The 21,930-nt window shown below is 43.3% G+C and overlaps 1 protein-coding gene across 7 annotated transcripts in view; it reads right to left on the bottom strand.

The window, feature by feature from the left end:
• The window catches only part of SH3KBP1 (SH3 domain containing kinase binding protein 1), a 341,474-nt gene that overhangs the window by 126,885 nt on the left and 192,659 nt on the right, over nucleotides 1-21,930 (bottom strand). For 5 of the 7 annotated variants that reach the window (XM_045995813.1, XM_045995818.1, XM_045995814.1 and 2 more), the window contains 2 exons: nucleotides 15,425-15,499; nucleotides 11,646-11,851 (listed from right to left, as the gene is read on the bottom strand). In XM_045995813.1, coding sequence (XP_045851769.1) covers nucleotides 11,646-11,851; nucleotides 15,425-15,499 — 281 coding nt within the window. The remainder of the gene's footprint in view (nucleotides 1-11,645; nucleotides 11,852-15,424; nucleotides 15,500-21,930) is intronic. The other 2 variants (XM_045995819.1, XM_045995817.1) reach the window with 1 other exon arrangement.

Genomic DNA, 21,930 nt, shown 5'->3' on the forward strand with positions numbered 1-21,930 from the left:
ATTTTTTTAGATTTTATTTATTTATTTGACGGACAGCTCACAAGTAGGCGGAGAGGCAGGCAGAGAGAGAGGGAAGCAGGCTCCCCACCGAGCAGAGAGCCCGACGCAGGGCTCGATCCCAGGACGCCGAGATCATGACCCGAGCCAAAGGCAGAGGCTTAACCCACTGAGCCATCCAGGCGCCCCTTAATTGTACTAATTTAAAACCCATTTATTCAATATTTAGTAACTGCTTGTGGTGTAGGGGGTTTTGAATGAGATGCTATCTCAGTGCTTAAGAAATATGCAATCTGCTTGGGTAAATAAGACATAGGTCTGTTTATATATCATACAAGGAAACAAACGTGGGAGATGTCAGTCGGATGCAAATGGCAAGGTGGTGCGGGCGGGAGGGTATTAACATCTGGAATTTAGGGGGCAGATAAAAAATCACCTTATCAAAACTTAATTAGTATGGAGAGGATAGACAAATTGCCTGCACAGAATTCCCACTAATCTATGACGATACTCGTCCCTCAAGGAGGGGAGCGGAACCCCCCACTCAAGTGTGAGGTACACATTGTGACTTCTTCCTAAAGAGTTGAATCTAGGGGCACCCGGTGGCTCAGCCGGTGAAGTGTCTGCCTTTGACTCAGGTCGTGATCCCAGGGTCCTGGGATCTGGCCCCACGTCAGGCCCCTTGCTCAGCGGGGAGTCTGCTTCTCCCTCTCCTCCCTGCTCATGCTCTCTGTTGCTATCTCTGTCACTATTTCTGTCTCTCTCTCTCTCTCTCTCAAATAAATAAAATCTTTTTTTAAAAAAAAGAGTTGAATCTAGAGAAGGGAAAAAACCCGAACAACTTACAGTGAAGAAACCTGATAAACATGACCCCAGTCAGGTGACCAAAGTCAACAACAGTGAGAAGTCACGTTGACAGGATGCCCCCCTCATACGACGTGATGAGAATGGCATGTCCCCACTGTGGTCTTCCTCCCTAAATCCACCACTTTGGTCTAAGCATGAGAAAAATGTCAGACAAATGGTAATTTAAGGGCATTCTGAAATTTTTCTCAAAATGTCCAAGATTATCAAAAAGATGACAAATCTGAGAAAAGGTCATAGCCAAGAGGGGCCTAAGGAGATGTCCTGTAATGGGGTGTCCTAGATGGGATCCTGGAACAGAGAAGGGACATCAAGAAAAACCTAAGGAAATGTGACTAAAGGATGGAATTGAGTTAATAATCATGTCTCAGTACTGGTTCATTAATTGTGACAAATACACCATATTAACGGGAGATGTTAAGAACAGAATTCTCTGAAAATTCTGTGGGAATTCTCTGTATTATCTTTACAACTATCCTACAAATCTAAAACTATTCTGAAATTAAAAGGTTTTTAAAAAGATTTTACTTGTTTATTTATTTGAGAGAGAGAGAGAGAGCACAAGCAGGGGGAGCAGCAGGCAGAGGGAGAAGCAGACTCCCTGCTAAGCAGGGAGCCCAATGCGGGGCTCGATCCCAGGAACCCGGGATCACGACCTGAGCCAAAGACAGATGCTTAATTGACTGAGCCCCCCAGGTGTCCCTAAAATCAAAGTTTATTAAAAGGCGAATTAGGCACATAAGCTGGCTGCACATACATGCTACATAAATAAATGTGTATGTGTGAGTCGGAGACGCATGATCACATTCATGAATATTATCTACAGAAATGAATTCAACAATGCCTTCCCAACTTCACTTATTTATTATCTCTCTATGCTTAGCCTATCCCTCAACAAAGACAGCTGAATGCCGAGTCCTAGCCTTTTGCTTCCCGTAATAACAAAAGAGTTTTCTTTGAAAGGAAACTTGGCTCTTCTATCAGTACTGCTGCCAACCCAGGCTACAAGCGGCCCAGCTCAAAGAGTGTACATGAGGTGGGCCCATCTGCCCCTTTCCAAGAGCTACTAGAAGTTCCTGGGGCCTGGCCAATTAGTCATCAACCACGGAGCCCCGGGGCTGGCAACTCTCCCAGCTACTTCCTCCCCATCTCCAGTTCACGTTGCTCGGCACTTCCCCAGTTATCTCTCAAGTGCCAATCTGATCATGCCACTCCCCAGCGGAACTCCTCCGCTGCCTGGCCAGGTCACCCCAAAGAAGTACAGCTTGTGTAAAGTGGCTGGCGGAGCCCTGGGGGAAGAGGGCCCACCTCCCCTCCAGCCCCTTACTTCCTCCTCCACCACCGGGACCACATCCCCTGCACTCCAGCCAAACACAGCCCTTCTGCATAACCACACTCTCTCTTTGTCTGTGCACACGCTGCCAGTACCGTGAAAGCCCATTTGTCTTGTAATACTTTGCTCAAATCTCACTTTGCTTGAGAAGAGCTCCCTGATAGCCCATCTCTTCATTCGGGACCTCTAGGAGAGGTAGTAGCTCCTTCCCCTATCCTCTTCGATGCTTTGGATGGACCTCTGCTAGTCCCTTTCCCCTGCATCACAGTGACTTTTATACCTGCCCACTTTTCTCCCACGCATACATACTGCAAAGCACTAAATGAGAGGCCTGTACGTGACAGCTGATTCAAGGCGTGATGCAGGGGAGGAGGTGTTAACTCCATTGCAGTGAACTACACCAGACCCACCTCATCCAAAATAAATACACTGCCAGGTAAAAAAAAAATATGTATGTATCATGCAGATACAGAATCTAGACATGCCACCTAGCCAACTCCTTTACAAATGGATTGAGCTCATTTATTATCTAGAAATTTCCAGAGCTGCCACTGCAGATCCATAAAAGGCATTCAATAAAGCCTCAGTAAGTGAATGAATGAGCAAATTAATAAACAAACGAGAGAGTGAATCTGTAGCTAGACCACAAGCAGACCCCAAACACAATGAGTCTTCCTTTATGATTTCAGTTGGATTACGACAAAACATTATATTTGTGTGTCCAGTCCACAAATATTTATCGAGGGCCCACTATAGTTTAACAAGGGTTTTCAAGGAGTTATAAATAGGAATATGATGGCAAGGTCCAAAATCATGGCACTTACTTTCTAATGGCTAATATTTAAGACTTGGTGATATCAAACAAACAGCTATCCAGATAGAGCAAAATTCAATTCTCCTCCTGTGCGTTTGAATTTTTCTATAAGAAAAAGTTAAAGGGGCACCTGGGTGGCTCAGTGGGTTAAAGCCTCTGCCTTCGGCTCAGGTCATGGTCCCAGGATCCTGGGATCAAGCCCTGCATCAGGCTCCCTGCTCTGCGGGGAGCCTGTTTTCTCCTCTCTCTCTGCCTGCCTCTCTGCCTACTTGTGATCTCTCTCTGTCAAATAAATAAATAAAATCTTAAAAAAAAAAAAAAACGAAAAGAAAAAGTTAAAGAAACGATCCTGGAAACTGCACTGCTATTTACAGGCACTCTTTCTGTTCTAATAACCAGAAGGGTAGCAATAACAACTATGAAAATTAATCAAGTGATGATTACATGCCAAGCACTTTTCTATCCATTTTTTTTGTATTACTCATTCCTCGTGACAACCACATGGGGCACGTCCCATTGGTATTCTAATTTTACAGATGAGGAATAAGTAGTCTGTCCCAGGAAGAGTCAGAGGTGGGATGTAAACCCAGGCAATCTGGCCTGCATGCTTTATAACCACTACACTCTGAAAAACGCAAATTTAAGGCCTTCCGGGAATGCGATCCTTGGTGATATTCTGGCTGCAATTAAACATTTCTTAGAAAATACTACTATGCTGGGGCACCTGGGTGGCTCAGTGGGTTAAAGCCTCTGCCTTCGGCTCAGGTCATGATCTCGGGGTTCTGGGATCGAGCCCCACATTGGGCTCTCTGCTCAGCAGGGAGCCTTCTTCCCCCTCTCTCTCTGTCTGCCTCTCTGCCTACTTGTGATCTCTCTCTCTCTCTCTGTGTCAAATAAATTAAAAAAAAAAAGAAACTACTACTATGCTGAGTGTTTTAGAAAGTCTGTGTCAAGCATTTGTAGAACAGTAAACAACATCTAACATGTCAAAGAGTAGTCCTGTAATATTGTGTCTTGCTCCCTTTTCCTACCAACACCCCTGTCCTTACTTCTCCTAGATAAGGAAACTTAACAGAGACACTTTGGGGAAAGAGAACACAGAAAACAAAGTCTGAAAACCCTAGACCATTCACCGAGGCAACCAGTGGGCATCTTAACACCATCTACTCATTAAAACCCAAGGATTTTCCAACTGCTCAAGAGATGTCACACAATCTTATCATTCATCCAAAAGGAGGGTCATCTAAAACTATAGGTCTCAGGAAATCATAACAAAGTTTTGTTTCATTAGTTGTATTTCATTAGTCAAAGAAGACACCTTTAGCTCCTGAAGATCCCCAGAGCTTATTTCTGGTCTTCAAAGGATTAGAGACATAAATCTCTCATTTTTAATGAATGAAGATCATCACTTTAACTGTTTACAATGTTTAATTGTACTTAAGTATACAGCTTGACGAATTTTTACTAAATGGATAAAAAAGACTGCTTCTGTATGAAAATAGTAAAATTTCTCTTACTGCAATTTGGCTGATTAAAAAAATGATTAGTAGGTCATTTATATACAATTTTTATCGCTCTCTGTTACAAGTGAAAGCTACAATGTTGATATCATAAAGGCATTAATTTGGGTGAAAAATGAGATCTAAGATGATTAGAGTTGAAGAGACTGTCACAAACACAATGTTGGGTTGTGGGATATGGTAGTAAATGAAGAAAGAAAACTGGATCACTGTAAGAGGGAGACATCAGAAGTCACAAATGGCAATCAGCTAAGGCAGAAAGACCATGGGAAAGGAGCTTCTTGGAGAATTTCTTTCTGGGGAATCCAGTAAGCAACCAACGTAACAAACCTGAACATGGGATGAGCTGGCATCAACTACTGGGTATTTACCCCAAAGATACAGATGTAGTGAAAAGAAGGGCCATCTGTACCCCAATGTTCATAGCAGCAAGGGACACAGTCGCCAAACTGTGGAAAGAGCCGAGATGTCCTTCAACAGACGAATGGATAAAGAAGATGTGGTCCATATACACAATGGAATATTATGCCTCCATCAGAAAGGATGAATACCCAACTTTTGTATCAACATGGATGGAACTGGAGGAGATTATGCTGAGTGAAATAAGTCAAGCAGAGAGACTCAATTATCATATGGTTTCACTTACTCATGGAGCATAAGGAATAACACAGGGGACATTGGGAGAAGGAGAGAAGTGAGTTGGGGGAACCGGAGGGCGAGACGAACCGTGAGAGACTGTGGACTCTGAGAAACAAACTGAGGGCTCTGGAGGGGAGAGGGGTGGGGGGATGTGAGCCTGGTGGTGGGTATTAAGGAGGGCACGTATTGCATGGAGCACTGGGTGTGGTGCATACACAATGAATCTTGGAACACTGAAAAAATAAAATTAAATTTAAAAACAAAGAGAAAAAAAGCCAAGATTATTCTACAAAAGGCCTGTCAGGTTAGGTCCTGGAGATTCCCCTGAGTATCTGTCATTTACCCACCCATGTATAATACCTGCCATTCCCTTCCCTAAGTGTTTGGTCAGAGTGATCATCTGAGTGACTCATATCTACAGTTCTCTCTCAGTCACCAGACTTATTTATTCAAGAGCCTGCTGGATGCCTCCACTTGATGGTTCCACAAGTACTTAAGAAATCCAGCTAGTCTAAGATAACCCATGACTAAGTCTAAGTCTAAGATATCCCCAGATAACTCTCTTCTCCAGCAGTCTCTAACCAGGGAATGATACTACCACCCAGGTGCTTAAGCCAGTTGCCCAAAGCATCATCTTCAAGCCCTTCCTCTCCTTTATCCTCTACATACTATCAAATTTCTTCATTCTGCCTTCAAAGCATCTCCCCAAACCACCTAGGACAACACTCCAAAGCTGTCAGAGAGAAAAAACTATCTCTTCTCTTGATGTTCGCTGCCATGCAAAAGGGATCCCAAATGGACACTTTCTGGACACACCTGGACACTCCTGGAACTCACTGCCCCCTTACTCACTTTCCTCTGGGAGAATGAAATGACCTCTTCTATAGGCAAATGTCAGAAAAATAAACTAGGCATGTTTAGCTCAACTCTTCTCTTTTCTCCTCTTCGAAGTTAGCCTCTGCTCTTCCCCAAGGGTCAGGCCCTTCTATCTCACATGGGTCTGCTTTACTATAATGTTGCTGAGAGTGGGTGAGTGGGTCTATCTAATTCTGGGGATCAGCTGGCAGGCCCATTTGGCTCTCACACTCATCTATATCCTTCAACTTTGCCTTCATCAATAACAACATTGCTATATAACATAGGTAGAGGAAGGTGCACAAATCTTAAGGGTACAGCTTTAAGGAACTTTCACAAAATGAAATAAGATCTACATAAACAGAGGAAATATACTATGTTCATGGATTGGAAAGGTATCAATTCTTCTCAAACATATCTATAGAGTCAATGCAACCCCAATCAAAATTCCAAAGGTTTTGTTTGTTTGTTTGTTTGGTTTTTGGTGGGGGGAGATGACAAGCTGACTCTAAAATTTATATGAAAATACAAGGGGTCAAAAATAGCCCAGGAAATCTTGAAGAAGAGGAACAAAGATTGAGAACTTAAATTGCCAGGTATCAAGACTGACTATAAAGATATAGTAATTGAGGTAGTATAGAGTAAGTGCAAGGACAAATATAGATCAACAGAACCGAGTCCAGAAACAGACTAACACATACATAGCCACTTAAATTATTACAAAGGTGATAAAGGGTGTACAGTGCAGAAAGGATGATCTTTTCAATATGCAGTGCTGGATGAAATGGATATCCATACTGAAAACAAGGAGCAAAAGTATTATTTTGATTCCCCATCCACTGACTCATCTTATTCATTAACTGATTTAGAACCTAGACTGTAGGGGCAGTGGGGAGCTTACTGGGAGAGCCAACGTAAGTTTCTGTTAACCTCTCTCCTCAATTTTAGTCACCCTGTCTTCTGTAATCCACTCCTCACATTGTAAATTGGAATACTTTCTCTAAACCACCTACCTGACTGTATCACTCTTTTGTTGAAAATAGCTCCCCACTGATAGCTCCTCACTGCCTTTAAGATCAAGTCCAAACTCCTTAACAAGTCACCAGGCCTTTCCTGATCTAGGCCCTGCTCCTTCTCTATTCTCATCTTTCCCCACTTCCTGCTAAAGCCTCGATACAAGTTCTGTGCTATTTTAATTTCCCTTCAAGACATGTTGCTCTTCTCACCTTGATAACTGTATGCTACTTGGCTTAATGAATGTTTACTGGACACCATGTTTCTCAGCCTAAACATTACTTCTTGTAGGCCTAAGAGCATTATTTCTTACAGGAAGTCTAAACATGACTTCCTGGAGGAAGGAGGTACACATGCTCATACAGGAGCACTCATTCTCCAGTGTCCCTCACAACTTATCACTTCCGATTATGCCCAAGGGCTCCTACAGCTCAGCACGGTGTTCTCAAAGTGATCTCAACTTGTGGCATGTCCCACACTGTATTATTACGGCTTATTTACTTTTCTGCAGCTCCCTGAGGGCAGTGACCCAGTCTTGTTAACCACTGTGTCCCCAGTGCTGAACACAGAGTCAGTACTCAATAAATACTAGTTGAAATGAGTTACATTTACAATTTCAGAGTATTTTTTGTTATATAGCATTTTTTAAAAAAATCTTAAGAAGTGGGACAGATATACAGAGTATTCCCATTTTACATATGGTCTCATTGAGGTTAAGTGATTTTGTCAGGGTCAGCCAGCTAGGACAATGGTACCATCCCCTTCTAATCTTATGATATTCAACTTGGTTCATCTTTAGACACACTGTATTTTCTATGATTTTAATACAACACATACTTAACTCTGGGCTTAGTTTAAATGTTCTATTTTTTTCCCAAGGTTCTTCTTTATTTCTTTAACCTTTTATCAAGGGAAATTTACAATATATATAAAAAGAGAGTACGGGGTGCTGATCCCCTATGTATGCACCATTCAGTTTCAACAATTATCAACTCATGACCAATCTTGTTTCCTTTGTGCCCTACACACTCTTCCATCTTCCGAATTACTGGAAGCAAAATCCCAGACATTAAATAATTTCATCTGTAAGTATTTCAGTTAAATGGGGCATCAAACAAATCACTCACAGTGATAAAAGGACTCATAAACGGGGTTCTTCCTTATAGCTCAGTAAATTGAGAGGCAAGACTACTCACTATGTCCCTATTGTTGGGGTCGGGGAGAGTTACAAAGTATCTGTACTGGTATAATTACCAGCATTTAGTCACTCGGGTTAGGCTGGTATGGATTAGAGCATAGGGAAAACAAGCACAGAATTTTCTAGTGACTGAGAGAAGTGGATCCCAAAACTTCCCAACTTGAATGAAAAATGTAATATGCTTGCAGTTGTTAAAAATTACCAGATTCCTTTTTTTTTTCCTTCACCCAAGTTATCAAACCAGCCATTTCGGAAGGCCGACTGCCCAGCCTATGTAGAAGACCACCTGGGTCTCACCTAACAAATACCGTCACATGAGATCCAATGTGTGCTTCCGCAAAACCAAACTTGCGTGCTCAATTCTCAAAGGAAGCTTCCTTCCACAAACATAAATCCTGGACACAAAACCATCTCAACAGTGACGAGAACCAGGTTGTGCACTAGTAAAACATTATCGCACTCATCAGCTCTCGTTCCGTAAATCTATGCCACCATCCATAGTGCCAACGACAGGGGGGTGGAGATAGTCTCGAGTCCTCTTAGATGCTGTAAAAAATTGTCCACAGCCAGTAAAGCAAGCTGGGCAGTTCACGTCTTCCCCAGAGGCTTCACAATGAGGAGTGGGTTAAGACTGCTGCCAGCACATGGTTTCCTTCTGCAAACAAATCATGACTCGAGATGCACACACATGCGCACGCACATATATATTACTCCGAGGACATTAACGTGTCATGTCTCTAAGACCAATACAGTAAATCTCTGCTTCACAAAAACACAGCGAACCACACAGCCACTATATTTCCAACTATATAACTGTTACATTCTCCCACCCAGTCCCCTCATTTTATAGAGGTCTGTAATGCTGGGAGTGCTATGTTGATACAGCGTTGTATCTAGTATCTAATACTTACTGAACACCTAACCTACTGTGTGCCGCCCGTGTTCTAAGCGCAGAGCATAGATCAGGGAATAAAATCAATGATAATCATGATAAAAATGACTATTATGTTAGAAAGGGTTGCAGGCTAAGGAAACCAAGAAATGCAGCACAACTGAGCAGGACAGGCCAAGAGCTCAGGTTTTAGAATGAGTGCACCAGGGCAGGGCTCGCTGAAAAGGTCAAGTCTGAGCAAAGTATGGGGAGAAGAGGCAGAAGAGGCAGGCGGCCAGCAGGCAGGTGGAGCAGGTGTCTACCCAGAGGGAAGCACCGTGAGAAAGGGCCCCGGGTGGGAGAGTGCTTGGCATGTTTAGGGGAAAGTGAGGGGCCGCGACAGAGTAATCAAGGGGAGAAGGTGAGGGGGAAGGCCGGGTAGTAAAGGAGCCTAGTCACTTTGGCCTGAGGGCCCGGGGCAGGCCTTTCACTCTGGTTCTCAGGGGAGTCTCTGCAGGGACATGAGCAGAGGAGCGCCATGACTGGACTTGGGCATTCGAAGGATCACCCTGGCTTCACTGTGGAGATGAGACTCCAGGCGGAAGGGGAGAAGCAGGAAGCCCTATTAGGAGGCCAGTGAGTGATGGCGAGAGAGCAGGGGAGCAGCGGAAGCGGGGTGGGGGGGGGTAGTGGGTGTCAGACGTTCAGGGGCAGTGGAGCTGATGGAGTCACCTGACGGGTGGGGCGTGGATGGTGAGAGAAGGAGAAGTCAGGGAAAACCCCAAGGCTTTAGTCCTGCTGTGCAGGAGGGGGAGCGGCATTGCCTTCCCCGAGATGGGGAAGGCTGGGGGCAGAGTGGTTCAAGGGGAATGAGGAGGAGTTCAGGGTTGGGCAAGCTAGTAAGAATTTCAGATCGTCAGGTGGAGATGTGCAAGTTGGCAGCTGGGCATGCGGCCCTGGGGTTCAGAGAAGTGGGCTGAGATCCAAACTCGGGGGTATTACATGTGACGCTACCCAATTTACTATTGTGCTTAAAACAAATATTCACAGCAATAGGCAAAAGTCACACACACAGACACGCACACACACACACGTGCACGCACACACACATGATATCCTACGCAGAGAAGAATATAAGACCAAGAATCATAAAGCAAACAAAAGGCATTAACTGCTTGTTGACTGAGTCAATGGTCACATTCATTTCAACCAGTTGAGTAAAATGAAGAACTACATCCATTGTTTCTTCCCAAGATGGGGACTTGTTCTTTTGTAAATATCTACAGGAATCTGAAAGCAATCATGTGCCGGAGAAATGGGTTCGCAAGCTGGGATACCAACTAGATGGCTTTCAGATCTCGGGAGGTATCATAGGCTGCTTACTGAAAGAAACAAAGCTGGCTCAGATAAGCTGCAACAAAAGGAGAATGCAAATGGGACATTCTTTCATGTCTAAGTCTCTGCCCCTTCCTGCCTTTTCCATCTCTAGGGGTCTTAAGTGTCCCAAAGTTTCCTTTCCAGATTCTAATGCACGATGACACCAGGCAAGGTTGCTGGGGGCTGGGGGAAAGAGGCAGCTAGAAGTTCTACAGCTGTGGAAGGTGATGCAACTTTTCAAAAATTCATCTCACCTGAAAAATGAAAAATATGTAAAAGCCACTGATAAACCTGCATTAGAGATGCTGCCAATGCCCCATCCTCTGAGCCTACTGGCGCAAACATCAAAGCAAAAGTTTCGGCACTAAATCAAATTAACAAACATTCCTTAAGCACAGCATGAGTGTAGCTTATTACAATCTGGAAAATTCCACAGTATTTCGCAAGTCCTAAGTGAAGCTATGGTGCTCAGAAGTATACCACAGTAGATGTCACTGACAGCCACAAGCTTGATGGCTCTGGGTGTGTTGCTGTAGCAACCGTGTACTCAGCAGCAACACACTGTCTGCCTCTCACAACCCAGAACCAGAGAGGTAGAAGAAAGCAGCCAGCTTCCTGATGGTAGCGACGCAGGGAGTCACAGCACGGTCCATCTCCATCCTACACACACGCGGGAGACTTCCTTTCAGCGGTCTAGAAATCATTCCCACCTAACTCCTAGAGAAAAAACCCACACAACTCCTTTGGTCTAGTGCAGAACCAGTCAACACACCCAGGCACGAAGCACTAAAGAAACGAACAAGGAGAAGTAATAGATCAGTCTGTGCTCGAAAATGTCACGGTCATGTGTTTAGCTGGGTCCAGGCATGAGGGCCTTTTGGGGGGGGGGGGTGTTGTGGTGGAGGAGAATGGAGAAGTGCAGGACCATTTGAAAAGTCATACCGAGACGCATTCCACGGAGAGGTCAGTAAGAAGAGTAGGCACAAACTAGAGCATGAGCCTTTCCAGAAACACAGAAGGAGAGCCTCAAAGGGGAGAAGGCAAAAGCTAGCCTGTGAGGATGCTGACACCCCAGAAGTGGCACAAGAGGTCTCAGATGCCCCACAAAGGACTTTAGGGTACTCCACACTGTGTTGAAATAAAACAGAAACTGTCAAACCTACCTTCTCCACCGGTAGAAAGTCATTCTCTACTTCAATCGACCTTGGTCTTAGTTTTATTGGTTTGTCTTTGAATATATCTCCAAAGCCCACTCCCTTAACTTTCTTCGGCTGGATTGCTGCAGTTGCGACTGTCCCGTTGGCACCTTCGGATTTGGTACTGCTTGAGTCACCCCCGTCACTCTCGGAGCCTGTGGTTTCCCTTAAACCTGTCAAGAGTGGGGACGGGGAGAGAAAGAGCTCAGAAATCAGCCATAGCCGTGAAGCGCCTCACAGCCAGCCAGGAACCACCTCTAAAAGTGTTACTGGGCACAGGGCAACCTGCACTGGGGCTTTCTACTTCATGTGTTGAATACATTGTGTTTGGGTGACTTTGAGTTTTATTTGATTTCCCCACCGCCAGCCTTTAATTTAAAGAAGTGAGTCAAAATTCTTTAAAAAAAAATCTAATTGCAAAGCAGATCTCTGTGTAAGTGTGACATTTCACCACTCTTCAACCGGAGCCTGATTCTGATACAAACTTGTTTTGCCACACTCTGTGTGCGGCAACAACCCTTCCCACCCTGTCCTCGCTTCCCCACCCCGCCCGTACCACATACTGTACCTCCAATTTCTATGACTCATGGCAATTAGCAATTAGCAATGAAAGTAACATTTCCTAAAGGGAAACTGTAAAGCTAAAAGCCATTTAAACAAATTAGCAATTAAAGAAACCACACAAAATTATGACTGCCAAAGAATTAAATCTCTTTGGATGGCTTCACAAGGAATAAATGCATGCAGACATTTTTCTCTAGAAAAGCATTAAACCAAACTTGACACTGAGACGCTTTCACTGGCGAGATGATTATGTTTGTTAAAGAGGGAAAAGAAGCTGTTCTCGGAGTCCAGCTCTTCTTTCCTCCTTCAATGCCATCATTTCCCAAAGGTGAATCCCTTTCCAAAGAAGAATACTGGGGACATGACATCCTTCCTTTGACTTCTTGTGGCATGTGTTGGAAGTCATCAAATAGTTATCAGTAAGACAGCATGAACACTTACCTCCCAGATTCTTTTTTCCCCAGGCTCTGCCCACAATCATGTTCCTAAAAGGAAGAGCCTATTTGTTTCTAGTTAATTTCCGGGTATACACTCTTACTTTGAAAGTCAGTGCATTAGGCCATCGAAGGGCAGGATTCAAAGGATATCTTAGGGAAAACTAGTTTGCCATTCAATCTGTCTCTAAAGCCTCTAGATGTGTAGTAGTATAGCTCCTGAACATTTACTGCATATCCCCTGATGACAACGATGTCCTCGATGAAATCACATCACCAAATTTTGTTCCGTATTAGCCAATCGTGCACTACCCTTCTATCCGGAAGGTGGGTTCCTAGTACATAAGAACAATACGCCAAATAATTGCTCACATAAAATGTTAAAAAATGTCGAAGTCATTCAAATAAAGAAGTCTCAGGGCAGGAAGGAACTGTTAAATGAAAACAGATAAAATATCAAAAGGTCATTATAAATTGCTAACAAGTTTCAAAATCAAATCCTTAAAATTAAAATAACGGCTGTGTTTGTTGCTGCTGCTGTTTTCAATAAAATGGCATTTATAGGCCAAAAAGGAAGGGGGGAGGAGGAAGATTCCCCGGTGTACATTTTAACTAACTAAAGAACTGCATTTGTGAGGAAGAACGGAGGGCAGAGCAACGAGGGGAGGCCTGCAGCAGTGGGGTCGGCTGCAATTCCTAGGACTGGATTTGAGTGTGCAAACATGGAGAAGCCCCCTGGATTAGCTATCCCTTTGTGTGTTTATTTGTTCATTGTTTTTGGAAATATCCCTGCTGGAGATAAAATTTTGGAGTCTAAATATTGTGTCATTTCCCCTTTAACATGTTCTCATTTTGCCGTATGGATTCTTTCTATGTGGTAAATGCCTTGTATATTCTTTTCAGGGTTGGAAAGAACCATTTGAGGGTGGAATAAAGAAAGAGTTAGTGGAAAGAAACCATCACCGTCCTGCCCTCCCCACCACCACCACCAGTAGCAGCAGCAGCAGCAGAAGGAGGCAGGACAAATGGATTAGGGCCAAGTGTGTGTCAGTTCTTCAGAGAGAGGAATTTGAAGGAGTCCTCTATCATTCCTCATTAGTCAGAACCATACTGTTTTCAACCACTGCCATTCGGATTTCATCGAGCTTCTGGTTTCAGGGATTTGCTGCCTTCCGGGGTCCTCTTAATGACTTTCTGTTAATCACTGTGAGAAATGCTCTTCGCGCTACACGGGGAGAGGGGGCGGTCATTCAGTCGCATAAGCATGGACTGGGAAGGAAACACGCCGCGGATTTTTCTTCCAGACATTCTGGCAGCCTGCTTCTATCACTTTTAAGTATGCAAATTATATAGCTGAATATCTGGGTTGGTGAAATAACTCAAAATCTACTTCCTTCCCTTTGGAGGGAAGGAAAGGTACATTTCATGTCGATTGCGTGCTGCAGCTCTTAGCTACTGGTGCGCATCACACACGCTTTCCCGTAAACTGTCCCCATGTCATGCTCAGAATGCTAGGTGACACCCACAGGCAGTACAGCGCAGAGCGTCGTCTGTCGTTTGGGGCCAGGTCATGAAGGGGTTGTGACTGGTACAAAAGCGTGCACGCTTGGAAACGCTTAGAGCGGTGGGCACCGGTATGACTTCAGACGGGTGGCCAGGGGACTCGTCTAGGTGACCAGGGGACAGACCAGTCCTGGTCTGCCAAACGCCCGTGGTGAGGTGCAGACGGCACATGGCATGTGTAGTAAAGTCACGTACAGCAAGACCAGCTCTCCGTCCATGGGGGGGGACGGAAATAAAAACAAGCTTCAGCTCAGACGGTGTGAGAAGCATGGCTCTGGCGTTCACATCTGAACCTCCTCTTCCACTACTTCTGCGGACACAGGGTGCGTGCCTACGTGTATCTGCACACCACGGAGGAGGCTTTGCCTTCCAGGTGACAAAAGAACAAAGCCTCAAGTTTTCTCCGTTCCATGGCTGGCCAAATGACATCATAAATTACACTTGTGTGTAATTTACCATAATATTCCAGCACGGATCAATTCGATCTGTGAGCCATTTTTGTTGATTTGAAATTTAGAACTCACGTGCCTAGTGCTATTCAGTGGCAGGAACCATTCTAAGAGCTTCATGAAACTCGTTCATTAATCTCATGCATGTCCTTCCCCCTCAACTTTTGGTAGCTTTATCTCACAACACAAAAGGCTATACGTGGGTCCTGCCAAAAGAAGTCTGTCGCGCGGTGACTAGCAGAACGAGCAGAGCAGAATGCCATTGCTGGCATGGGCTTTCATGCCACATTCTTATTTCTTTGAACAACACAAGGAAGAAATGGTTTATTGGCTTCTCATGAGCCACTCAGGAAAAGCAGTAACCAGGAGGGGTTGACGTCTCCACGGGAAGCCATCTTACGCCACCCCAGAGGCCCAGAGATACCGGTACAAGGACGTATGCCATGACAAATGCCACCGGCCCCTTCTCCGCACGCATGGTTCATGCACGCATGTCACACACATGGCAGAGGCACAAAGCAAACAAGAAAGCGCCAGGGCTGGTGATGAGGATGCTCCCGTAGCACGCACCAAGGAGACAGCACTTATTCGGGGAAATAAGTCCATGTCCTTGGATCGGAAATTCACACAGACACTTGGCAGAAGCATGAGCAGCTCAGGAAAGTGCGGCCGTGTCAAAAACCACAAGTACCGGATGGTAACTTTACAATTGCCTCCTGCCGTTAAGGTCACTCACTGTAATAGCGTCTGTGGCCCTCCGTCTTTCCCGGTGCAGCTCGGTACAGAATTGTCCCTTCAAAGGTAGTCTTTCCTGACAGTGAATGAGAGAAGAGAAGGGGAGAGAAAAACAAGAGGAGGGAAGGGGGAGCAAATGATGGCAAAAGAAGGAAGAGGGAGAGTCTTTAACTGAACTTGCCTTCAATGAATCCGCTGTAAGAGTTTTATCGGCAAATTAATTAGAGACCGTTAGGCAGAATTTAAGAATGTTATAGAATGAGCCCCAAGTCCCCACGCAACCACGATGGCAATGAGCACCCAGAAGAGGGGCTTGCCTCTGCAACTAAATGGCATGTAGATTATGCCCAATTTAAACCTGGAAGCCATTTCCACATTTTAACTCAAGAAAAGGAAAACCTCAATTAACCAGAGGACATCAATTAATTGGATTCCTTAAGGAACTCAATTGTACAGGGCAAACTCCTCTTTGGAGAGTATGACCCGTGTGTAATATAGATTTAGGCCCATTATCTTTTATCTTCTACCCTTAGGGCCCTATATAATACAAAATGATATACCTGACCATACATGACCCCAAGATTCTTGACAAGGCACAGAATTCTCTTTAAAGATTTTGCCCTTTGTACCTTTCAGCAAGAAAAGGTACTAATATCCTGGGGGGCGGTTTTCATCAATGAGTACTGAAACCACTACGGTCCACGTAGATGTAAGGGGTTTTCTTCTTATCAATGTGGACAGCAGAAAACCCTATTTCTTGAAACACCTTAATTGAGCTTGTGCCTTATCAGTCGTGAGACTGTACTTAAGCATGAGGACATAGGACTCACCCACTGTCAAATGTCAAATTATCTCTATTTTGTTGCTACAAGTAGAGGTTATCAAGAGCATAGGACTGGACACACAGCGAAAGCCCAAATTTCTTGGGAATTGTAAGTACAGAAAATAAACACACACTGTCCTAGTTTGAGTACACACACACACACACACACACACACACACACACACACCCCTTACAGAGAATACCATGGGCAGGCAAAATGGTCTGCTAAAGGCAAACTCAATTAATAAATGCATTACTCTACATTACCCAACAAACAAGTTCTCTTATGGCTTATGAGCTAACTATCAAACTAGAGGCCCGTCATACAGCTCACTCAGAGTAAGTCTGAGGAGGGAAAGGCAGGCTACGTTTACAGAGGAACTGAGAGGGAGGGAGCAACCTGTCTCACTTCTTAGAACGTTCTTTAGGGAAATGGAAAACCCAAGTTAGCTTCTGGCCCATGTCACTCCAGAGACATGGAGAGAACTGTGAATGACCAGCTGGACAACTGAAGTACGTCCTACGGGCATGGTGGGATACCCTCGTTCTGAAATCTGCCCTTTTTGACAGATGTGCTGTGCTCCTTCCAATTAAAGGAAAAACCGAGATGTTCAAAACCACTGGCTACATAAGAATCATCCAGAGAGACAACAAAGTGTTTCAAAGATTCTTGAGAACTTTGATGACAAAAAGAAAAAAAAAGAGCAAATAACAGCAGCTTGTTTTATTTGGGTAATTTTTATTCTGCTTCACTTTGGCCACCAAGGTGACATTATTCCTAAGGAACGCAGAAGTTTGGCAAGCGAGGCCCTCCCAAACTAAACTGCGGGGGTCCTCTCAGTGTCAGAAAAAGGAAGTGGAAGAAGAATCAGTGTTTTGATAAAGTCCCTCCAAGTACAACAGCACCTCTCTGTGTTCCTCCCCAGGACCAAGTCTGAAGATCACTGAGGGAGAACACAGCTCTGATGTCTCTGAACAGCCAGGCGTGGGTGCAAAGACCTGGTCCACTGGCAGCAAAGTGACAGGAAATAGAGCCTGGGCCGCAGGTGAGTGAGGACATACACATTCTATCTAAAGTGCAAAAGAGGGGCACTTGGAAAGTTCATGAATATGAGTGCTATTTATTCCACTGGAAGAGATATACTCTCTACTATCACTATTAAGTACTAATACCTGAAGGCAGCAAAACTCTAGAAGGGAAGGATTTTAGAATTCCAACAGAAAATTATATGCTTATCCAAGCATCTAATTTTGCCTTAAACTGTTTCGTCAATTTGCTAATTGCTCTTCAATGCTAATAGAAGATCATATACAAAACAAATACCATCTAATATTAAAAGGAACAAAATGCACAAAATAAAAAATAATCTTTATCTTATAACCAATGAAATACAATACTTCTATATCATGAAAGTGGTTTGCCCCAAGTTTTAAAAGGCCATCTCCATCTTTGTCGTAGCTTGACAAGTCACTAAAGCTTCAGAATCTAAAATTCCAAGATAAGGAATTAGGAAAACAACAAAGTCAATTCAAACTGAAATCTCCTGGTTATTAACGGTTATAGAAAGAAAATGCAAATTTTGTCCCTCTGAAAATTATGGAGAATAATTGAAAAAGTTTCTGTAGCTGATTTTTTTAAGCTAACAGGAATACTTTTTTGTTTTACAACAACTACTTTAGAATCTGAGATATTCAGTAATATTTAAAAAGATGTCAGAAATGAAAGAAACATTTATGTCTTAAATGTGAAGCAAAATTTGTCTGAAAAACAGTAACATCTGGATTTACCTCAGGATACAAATAAATCTTATGCATTCAGGATATTCTCTGATTATACCTTAATATAATATCAGTATAATTAATGATCTGCAATAATAAGCAGAAATAATCTAAACTCTGCTCAAATTTGAAATTTGTCAGATGCTCTGTGAAATGGTAAACTGAAGGCCAGAATAAAGGCAATACCAAAGTGTGTGTGAAAAGCCTGCATGTAATTGTGGCCTCGTCACTCATAAGCAAGGCACATCCAGGACTCAGTTTCACTGGACTTTAGGGTTCTTATCTGAAACCAGGCTGGAAGATCTTTGAATGCCTTTCCATTCCTAATGTAAGATTCTGCCTACACTATTATTACAACCTCTTGGATGTTTTCTTTTTTAAAAACCTAATTTTTTTAGTCTGCTACATGGGAGCCCATTGCATTCTTTTTTTTTTTTTAAGATTTTATTTATTTATTTGACAGACAGAGATTACAAGTAGGCAGAGAGGCAGGCAGAGAGAGAGAGGAGGAAGCAGGCTCTATGCTGAGCAGAGAGCCCGATGTGGGGCTCGATCCCAGGATCCTGGCTGGAATCATGACCTGTCGAGCCCCGATCCCAGGATCCTGGCTGGGATCATGACCTGAGCCAAAGGCAGAGGCTTTAACCCACTGAGCCACCCAGGCGCCTCCCGCCCATTGCATTCTTTTTAAAAAAAAATTCCTCGTTGGTGTCATTTTGCAAGTCCCAGCAGATCTGGATGAGAATCATCGGTGACTGCTAACATTCAAAAAGAAAGACAGCTAGACATTATGATCCTCCATATAGATGATACACCACCATCTATGACGTTTTAGGGAATATATATATATATATATATATTTCAAACCTCAATTTAATCGAGCCCCTGGATGTGATTATCAATATATACGAACACAGAGTCAAGGGTATAAAAGAGATGAAATCAGCAAAGACAGATAGTGGGAAATTAATGGACAAAGGACCTCAGTTTGGTCAGTAAAATATTAAAAGGGAGGGGCGCCTGGGTGGCTCAGTTGGTTAAGACTTCGGCTCAGGTCATGATCTCAGGGTCCTGGGATTGAGCCCCCGGTCAGGTTCTCTCTTAGCAGGGAGTCTGCTTCTCCCTCTCCCACTACCTGCCACTCCCCTTGTTTGTACTCTCTCTCCGCCAAAGAAATAAATTAATTAAAAAAAATTACAAGAGAAACTGGAGACATGGGGGAATCTACAGATTTAGAAAGACTTGCAACACATCTGATTATAATCAGATACAAGCCACAATGCATGCACCCCCTCTGAATGCACATTCAAACTAACAAACTGTATTAAAAATAGAAGACAATGGGGCGCCTGGCTGGCTCAGTCAGTAGAGCATCCAACTCTTGATCGGGTCATGAGTTCGGGCCCCATGTTGGGTGTAGAGATCACTTAATAAAACTTCAAACAAAATAGAACACTATGAGGGGAAAGTGAACACTGACTGTATATTTAATTACACTGAGGAACTGCCATTATTCTTTTTTTGGTGTGATAAGGATTTTAAGACTCCCCCTTTTATTGATACATATTGAAATATTCATGGCTAAAATTATATGCTATGTGGAGTTTGCCTTAGAATAACATGGGGGAGGACGGAGCCGTGGTATAATTGCAATGGAGTGGCCATAGGCTAATGGATGTTGAAGCTGGGTGCTGAGACCACCAGGAGTTCACTACACTATTCTCTCGACTTGTGTATTTGTTAGAAATTCTCTACAATAAAAGCCTCTGCGAAGAAGTACCTTTAATATTCCATGAATTGTATAAAATACAATAGTGTTTTCAAAATCAAACATGGAGCAAAATGTTTCTGCTACTACATAGCTATGAATGTTCTCATCTGAAGTAAAAGGTTTAAATCAACGTTTCAACCAATACAATTGCTGTTATTCTTTCCTTGACAGATTAGACTACCCTGAACAAAGATCTAAAGTTCAAGAGATTTTCATAACCAACCGCCATATATAAAAATACATCAGGGTAAAAGAAAAGCAACTTCAAGGAATTTGCACCTGTCATTCAAAGATCAAAATGCCTCCTTAGAGTAAGAAAGATTCAACAAGTGCTTACTGAACACCTGCCATGTGTCAAGCTGTCTGGGCACACTTCCTTAGAAATACAATGCCAGGTTTCTTGTATTACATTCATCCATCGGTTGACAAAATTCAATTTAATAACTATGCTCAAATACTTGCCGGAAATAGAAATGTGAAGAGTACCAATATCAAATGATTATGTGCACATGTAGGGGTGTATATGTGTGTGTGTGTGTGTGTGTGTGTGTGTGTGTGTACAACAAAGAGATATACAAGGATACAATGTATACAAAGTTTTCTTTTTATGTACCAGGACACAGATTTTACCTGTCTTAAAAAACTCAGCCTGATGTCTAGTAACATTTAAATTAAGAGGATTTTTTTTATATGAAGCCACAAGACTCTTTAAAAATTACCAAAAGGGCATAAACATTAGGAATACTGAGTGGACTGGTCTCACAAAGACCTTGATTAAGTACAGTTTAGCTCGTACCAGTGTAAAAACCTAGATTTCTTTTGTGCATGAACTACCTTTGTCTTTCTCAGTTTTATGATAGAAGTAAATAGTATTTCCTACAGTTATACAAGATGTTATCCTTGGGGAAAACTGGATGAGCAGTTCATGGGATCTCTGTGTACAGTCCTGGGTTTATTGTTTTTTTTTTCAACTTCCTGTGACTCTATAATTCCTTTAAAATAAAAAAAAATTAAAGTAAAGCATACTGAAACTACTGATGGCATTCTCTGCAAATAGGGAATAAACAGAATCATTCTAAAACCAAAGGTTCTGTTCAGACAAATCCTACCAGTATACCTCACTTCTGTACGTGATCTGGGCTGCATTTTATACATTCTACCATCCTGACAGACATTGTATCATCAGAGTGTAAATAGCTACGGAAAAGCCTGAATGCTGAGAAGTGCTATTTCTCTTTCAGGGGATTACTTCTATTCAGCAAGCCCCGGGGACATTATAATCACATCTGCTTTTGTATGAAGTCCTTTGTGACCACCATTGTTCCCACAACCCAATAGGACTGGCCTTTCCACCTTTTTCCTCAGACACTCATGGAGCACCTGCGGCACCTTCGTGAACTTCCGGTTTGTGTACTCTCTTTCTGTAATGTGAGCTGACTGACGGCAGGGACTGTGTATCTTCAGTGTCTTGTGGAATGTCTCAGTAACAACAGCGGCTCAAGCAAAGGTTGAATGGATGAGGAATAGAAGAAAAGAAGGAAGAAAGGAAGGAGAGAAGGGAGGGAGGGGGGCTATGGGTAGACAGATGGAGAGATAGATAGATGGGCCCTCTTGTCCTTAACCATATATACAGGAAGACTGCCAAGGCCATGTAGTTTTTTTCAGAATCATCCATCTTTGTTAGGAGACAATGCCTCTTCGGGAACCTCAAAACCCCTCAATAAGGGACAGGTTCTGTGGTAACTTAACACAGCTGCTGAAACTTTGGGGCTCTCCTAGTTCTGAAATGGAGGGCTTTTAACTGAATGAGTGTTGGTGGAACACCTTTCCAAGAGAAGCAGCCCCTTCTGAACATGTGAAGGAAGGCTAAGTGCCCAGAGAGACCATTCCACTCAGTCTCCTAACCTCCTGTCCCAGAAATTCCAGCACCATACGCTTTGAGCCGAGGGGGGGCAGGCAGGCTCAAAGGTCCATAGTAAGTTAGAGCAAGAGGAAGCAGTTTATTTCAATAGTTCCAAAATACAGAAGGCATTACTTCTTTGCCCCTCCTGCTGTGAAAGCATAGCTAACATGGCAGAACACCGAGAAGTCAAGGTTCTCCCAGAGAGGTTGTCCCGTACCTCTCCAGATCTCC

Source organism: Meles meles, chromosome X (genome assembly GCF_922984935.1).
Source record: "Meles meles chromosome X, mMelMel3.1 paternal haplotype, whole genome shotgun sequence".
Lineage (NCBI taxonomy): Eukaryota > Metazoa > Chordata > Mammalia > Carnivora > Mustelidae > Meles > Meles meles.